The sequence below is a fragment of the Ischnura elegans genome, chromosome X, assembly GCF_921293095.1.
Source record: "Ischnura elegans chromosome X, ioIscEleg1.1, whole genome shotgun sequence".
Taxonomy (NCBI): Eukaryota; Metazoa; Arthropoda; class Insecta; order Odonata; family Coenagrionidae; genus Ischnura; species Ischnura elegans.
In genome coordinates, this window is record NC_060259.1 from 105,710,148 (window position 1) to 105,716,898 (window position 6,751).

Consider the following 6,751-nt stretch of genomic DNA (forward strand, 5'->3'; position numbering starts at 1 on the left):
TTTGGCGACGAGGAAGCACGAATCCACGTAATTACGGTCAACAGCGGAAGGGCGTAGCCGTGATTGAGCGTGATCGTGATAGTAAAAGTACCAAGTTCGAGCGCAGGAAGATAGATTTTTTGGTGACGGCGAAATGGCGGGACTCATCGGCTCAATGAATGCATTTGACGCGGCTGAAGAGACGTGGTCTTCGTATATTGAGCGTTTAGAACTATTTTTTGATGCAAACGACATAAAGGACGAGAAAAAAGTGCCTACCTTGTTAACAGTATAAACTTACAATTTAGTAAAAAATTTGTGTGCACCAGATAAGCCGGCAACTAAGACATTTGAACAATTAGTGCAGCTAGTAACAACGCACTAAGTCCAAAGCCATCATTTATTTCGGAGCGTTATAAATTTAGTTTACGGAGCCAGCGGGAGCACGAGTCAATTTCCGATTATGTGGTACAGTTAAAGGAACTTTCAATGTTTTGTGAATTTAGAAATAATCTGTCGGATTATTTGAGAGATAGACTGGTCAGCGGTATCCGTAATGACGCAATTAAGAGGCGGCTGCTGGGGGAAACAGACCTTACTTTTGAAAAGGCAGTAACGATAGCTACCAACATGGAGATGGCTGACCACGATGCAGCGACGTTGATGGCGCGAGGGAATCCACAAACAAGTCAACTTAACTACAACGCCAGGCGGAAGGGTTTGGCGACGACGTCGGCGGCTATGGGGACAACGCATCGCAGTGGCAGCTGTTCTCACGTGAACCGGCAACAACAACGTCCCACAAACCAAAGGAGGGAGGACACAACTAGGAGGGAGGAGAGAGTGTCTAGTGATGTAAAGTGTTATGGTTGTGGAAAGTCAGGCCATAGGGCCAATATGTGTAAATTCAAGTCATACAAGTGCTATAAGTGTGGCAAAGTAGGCCACTTGTCACAGGTTTGTCGAAGTCAAGATAGGGGTGTGTCAAATACAAAGCCTAATAATTTTAGTACTAAGCCATCTAATCACTATTGTGAACCCTGTGATTCTAATGATTGTATGCTAAACAAGCCTACTACTGACGATTCCAAGCAAAATAAGCCAACTAATGATTATATATATGATTTAACTAATCTATTTAATGTAAGTAAAGCTAATGAGGTTGATGAAACCAATGATAGGGTAAGGCCTATTATGGTAAAATTGCAAGTTGAAGATAAGCTTTTGTATTTTGAAGTAGATAGTGGTGCTTGTGTCAGTGTCATAAATGAACAATGTTATCAAGACAATTTTACTTCAGTAAAGTTACTAAGTACCAATTTGGTATTAAGCTCATATACAAGCCAGCCTATCAAACCATTAGGGAAATTGAGCGTAATGGTAAAATATAGAAATATATGTAAACAGTTATCCTTATTAGTAATAGCTAAGGGAGCAAATCCTTTAATGGGCAGAGACTGGATCCGTGATCTTGGGTTGGTAATTAAAATACCTAGTGGGGTTAGTAATATTATTATGAGCACTAACTCAGAGCATAGTAGGGATGTATGTAGTATAATAGATGCAGAATTTAAAATAGTTAATAGTTTATATCAAAAGTTTCCTGAGGTGTTTACTGATAAATTAGGCTGTTATAAGGGTGAGCCAGCTAGGTTAGTTTTAAAAGATAATGTTGTGCCTAGATTTCTGAAGCCTAGGCCAATACCTTTCTCCCTGAAAAACAAGGTAGAGGCTGAGATAGATAGATTGGTAAGGGAAGGTATTTTGTCACCTGTGAGTGATAGTGAATGGGGAAGTCCCATTGTTCCAATAGTAAAAAAAACCGGGGAATTACGTTTGTGTGCAGATTTCAGGGTTTCTTCACTAAATGATTCGCTAATCATCAATAGACATCCAATACCTAGGATTGAAGATCTTTTTAATACGTTACAAAAAGGTAGAACTTTCTCCAAAATGGACCTATCCCAAGCTTATCAGCAGATATGCTTAGATGACCAATCAAAGAAATTGTGTACTATAAGTACTACAAAAGGGCTATTTATGTACAATAGAGTTCCCTATGGAGTGGCCTCTGCACCAGGTATTTTTCAGAAAATAATGGAAACCATTCTCGCTGGTATTCCAGGAGTTGTTTGTGTCCTTGATGACATTTTGATTACTGGGGAAAATAATGATGTTCACAAGGAAAGGTTATATGAAGTTTGCAATAGATTAAAAGTGAGTGGTCTCAGTGTGAGTAAAAAGAAGTGTGAATTTTTTCGCAAGTCAATTGAGTACTTGGGTTATGTTTTGAGTGAGGATGGCCTAAGTACATCGCCATCTAAAATAAGCGCTATTGAAAAGGCGCCTACTCCCACTGATGTTTCACAATTGAAGGCATTTTTAGGTATGGTTAATTATTATGGAAAATATGTGCCTCATTTATCTACTATTGCAGCACCTTTGTATAGTTTGTTGAGGAAAGATAGTGTTTTTGAGTGGTCAATCTCGTGTGAACAAGCATTCAAGCTAATCAAGAATAAATTAGTTTCAGCTCCAATATTGGCACATTATGACCCTAACCTACCGGTAAGATTAGCTACTGATAGTTCTAGCTATGGTTTAGGCTGTGTCTTAAGTCAGTTACAGAAGGATGGTTCTGAGAAACCAATCTGTTATGCATCAAGGACCTTATCAAAGGCTGAAATGGGGTACAGTGTCATCGACAAGGAGGCTTTAGGTATTATTTATGGTGTGCGAAAGTTTAATCAATATTTGTATGGTAGAAAGTTTACTTTAATAACTGATCACAAACCATTGATATCTATTTTTGGATCAAAGAAAGGTTTACCTGCTTATGCAGCAAGCAGACTTCAGCGCTATAATAATAATAATAATAATAATAATAATAATAATAATAAATTTATTTCACGGGCTTAAGCCCTTTTACATTAGCACAAATTTAAAAATTGCACAAAGTTAATCACAAATATCAAATACTACAAATACAGAAACATAGATATCAATAACATGAAATACATATTAGGAGATAAAAATACATACTTAGAAGTAGTTCACAAAAAAAACATACATAAATATAAACCTGTATAAACATATACGAAATATCATAACATCATATACCAAACATATAGATAAAGTTTAATAGATACATTGAAAACAATGCAAAACTGAAGAGGGTACCTTAGGAAATGCACCTCAAACAGTCCATCAAGAATTTTTTAAAAGAAACCTTTGACATTTGGAAAATGTCGGCATCTACACATATGTTATTATAATCCCTCGCTATCCTGAACATAGGCAAAAAATAAATGTAATTGTAATTGCAGTGCGGGAGATAAAAAAGATTATGAGTTCTAGAGTGTAAGGCAGGAACTTTAATGTTGATTAGACTTAGTAGATCCGGACATATAATTTGGTTATTTAGCAGGCCATACAAAAATATGAGACCTAATTGTTTCCTTCTATTACATGCGCTGTTCTTAACGAATTATGACTTTGATATTAAATATGTTAAATCACAGGATAATGCAAACGCCGATTGCTTATCTAGATTGCCTTTGAATGTAAAAGAATTTCAGTTTGAGTCAGAGGATGTAAATTATGTAGGTACTTATTTGCAATTTATTCAAGAGAATGACATACCAGTTGATTTTAATAACGTTATAGAGGAAACAAAAAGGGATGTTTTGTTAAGGAAAGTGTACAACTATGTATTGTATGGTTGGCCAAATAACCACTCAAATATGGACAATGAATTAAAACCGTATTTCCAGCGGCAAGGTGAATTAGCTATTGAAAATGGTATTATTGTTTGGGGGCATAGGATAGTTGTACCTCATAGTTTACGTAAGCCATTATTAACAGAGTTGCATTGCGGACACCTTGGCATTGTTAAGATGAAAGCCATGGCTCGTTCGTATTTTTGGTGGCCAGGTTTAGACTCAGACATTGAGAATTTAGCCAACAGTTGCCCACCTTGCTTGTCTGTGAGGCAGAACCCTAAAAAGTGTAACCTACATGTGTGGGAGTATCCCAAGAGTGTGTGGGAACGTTTACATGTTGATTTCTTAGGGCCTGTAAGTAACAAACTATATCTTGTTATAGTAGATGCTCATAGTAAATGGTTGGAGGTGGAAGAGGTAAGCTCAACATCAGCTAATCAGACTATTACAAAATTAAGTGCTTTGTTTGCAAGGTTTGGTTTACCGCAACAAATAGTTTCAGATAATGGTCCACCCTTCAATTCTGGTGAATTTAAGGATTTTCTAAGATGCAATGGCATTAAGCATACCTTATCGCCACCTTACCATCCAGCTACAAATGGTCAAGCAGAAAATTCTGTGAAGAATGTAAAAAAGCGTGTTAACCTAGCTTTAAGGAGTAATGACAATGTAAATATGGCTTTATATAAATTTCTACTTGTTTATAGAAATTCGGTACATTTAACAACTAATGAAACGCCAGCTATGTTAATGTTTGGGCGACCAATCAGAACAAGGTTAGATCTCATTAGACCTAATCTTCAAAGTTATGTATACAATAAACAGAGTAAGCAAGTTGCAAATTATGGGGGTTGTAAGACGAGAATGTTATCTGAGGGTCAACCTGTAGTTGTACGGGATTACAGAGGCAGAAATAAATGGATAGGAGCAGTAATTGTTAAGATACTGAGTGCAGTATCATACTTGGTGAAATTAAAGAATGATGTCATTTGGAAACGTCATATCGATCAAATTATAGACCTAAATAGTGAGCCTCTCATGCCTTCAATTGTACCTGATAAGGTGATTCCACCGGAACAATTATTGTTGCCTAGAGTGACAGACGACAGGCTGTCGAAGGAGGGGGGGTCACCTCTGCAGAGCACACCATCTCAACAGTACAGTCCCAAGAATACACCGCCTCATCATTCTAGCAGTGAATACGCTAGGCTGAAGTCTGATATGCCTCAGCATGACGTCACTTCACCTAACTTAACTTCACGGCAATTAGTTAAATCTGATAGTCCAAAACAGAGAATAGAGAGGCGTTACCCTGTGCGAGAGCGCAGGCAGGTGGAAAGGTTAAACTTGTAAGCATTATATATTATTTGATGTTCATGCTTGTTAATTTGAATTTGATTGTTATTGTGCATTGTATGCTTTATGTATGTTATTCATTATGATTGTTTGTTTCTGTCGATTTCTATGTTACAAGGTATTATTATTTTTTTTGTGCATTGGGAAGAATATTGTTTTTGTGTAGTAGTTCAGGTTTGCTGATGTTAAAGTTTTGTGGAGGTTGCTAAATTTGAATTTGTTATGAACGGTGGTCTTCGGAGTATGGGGGGAGGAGATGTGATGTATTGGTGTGTTTTGTTTATTGAATTGTTATGGTTGTCATGGAGTGTGATCTAGAGAATAAAGACAGTTCTTAAAAGTGGCTCCTTATATTAATGTGCAGACATTACAGTTTCTAAGTGCAATTGTATTTCATTTAGCAAATCGATGTCACCTAATATCAATTATTATACATACTCTTGATAATAAGGTATTGACTAATATAGAAAAAATTAAAGACCTTGGAGTCTTATTTGATAATAAGCTTAGTTTTAACTTTCAACTTGACTATGTCTTAAAGAAATCAATGAAAAGCCTTGGTTTTGTGATTAGGAATTCAAGGAATTTTCACATTGACATTATTGGGCATTTGTACACAACTTTAATACGTCCGATAATTGAATATGCTTCTATTGTGTGGTGGCCATACAAGAGTACACAACTCAAACGTATTGAGAGAATTCAGCACAAATTACTTAGGTACGTTAATGTCAAGGGATTCTCTCTTGACGTTATTTATGGGGTAATACTTTCTATGCTTCAATTAGATACATACTTTATACCATAGAAGAGTTAAGGCGGATTTAATATTTTTGTATAAACTTCTAAATAATAGAACTGTTTCTCCAGATCTTCTTGGTGCTGTAAATCTAAGAGTCCCATCTCATAATACAAGGACTAACCTAGTGTTTTCGAACAACTACCACAGGACTTCTTATGGTCATGGTGCCCCAATTGAAAGAATATTGAGGAATTTTAATCTCTTTGGAAGTTCACTGGATGTATTTAACTCTTCAATTACCCAAATTAGGAATTTAAAGATTGTTTGCTATAAAGAATGTGACATCTGTCAATGATTTTTTTTTGTTTCTATGCATTTTATTGTGATATACATATTGTATTTTATATTGATACTTGAGAATGTTTAGGTAATTGTATTTTATAATGTGTTTATGTGTTGTTTTACTGTGTCTTATAACATCTGTTGATGCTATGGTACTGATTTGTTTATTATTTTTATAATGTGTTTATATGGTAATATGGGCATTTTCCTGTTAAAGCAAATAAATAAATATCAAAAATGAATCAAATGATAAAAAGAAGACGATCTTACCTTTGTGTGAACCAAAAGTACAAGAGTGGAGCAATAAATATCTCCATTAATGTTTATAAGTCAGAGCTGACTGTGAAGCAAAGCTACTCACAAACTTCTAGGAAACCAGCAGATAGCTGAACGATTACAACTTTTTCAATTACCGACATTGATAAGTTAATTATATCACAAAAATCATCTTCAACAATCAGGATTCAGATATCCATTTCATACTTTCACCTTTACTTCTAAAAATTCCTTTACCGAGAATCATTTTTAGTTCTCCTTCCAGACTGTTTTAGCTGTGTTTCTCGGCTCTAAGCTCTTTTGATCATCGTGGGGGGAAATAATAAAAAAATGA

General features: G+C 35.8%; 1 protein-coding gene across 1 annotated transcript; it reads left to right on the forward strand.

Annotated features, from left to right (window-relative positions):
* The first annotated feature begins 291 nt into the window (after positions 1–291).
* On the forward strand, positions 292–6,383 carry LOC124171457 (uncharacterized protein K02A2.6-like). The gene is made up of 2 exons (XM_046550627.1): positions 292–2,839; positions 3,448–6,383. Exons 1-2 carry the CDS (start codon positions 469–471, stop codon positions 5,052–5,054), a joined length of 3,978 nt encoding a protein of 1,325 aa, XP_046406583.1. The 5' UTR covers positions 292–468; the 3' UTR covers positions 5,055–6,383.
* Positions 6,384–6,751: the final 368 nt, after the last annotated feature.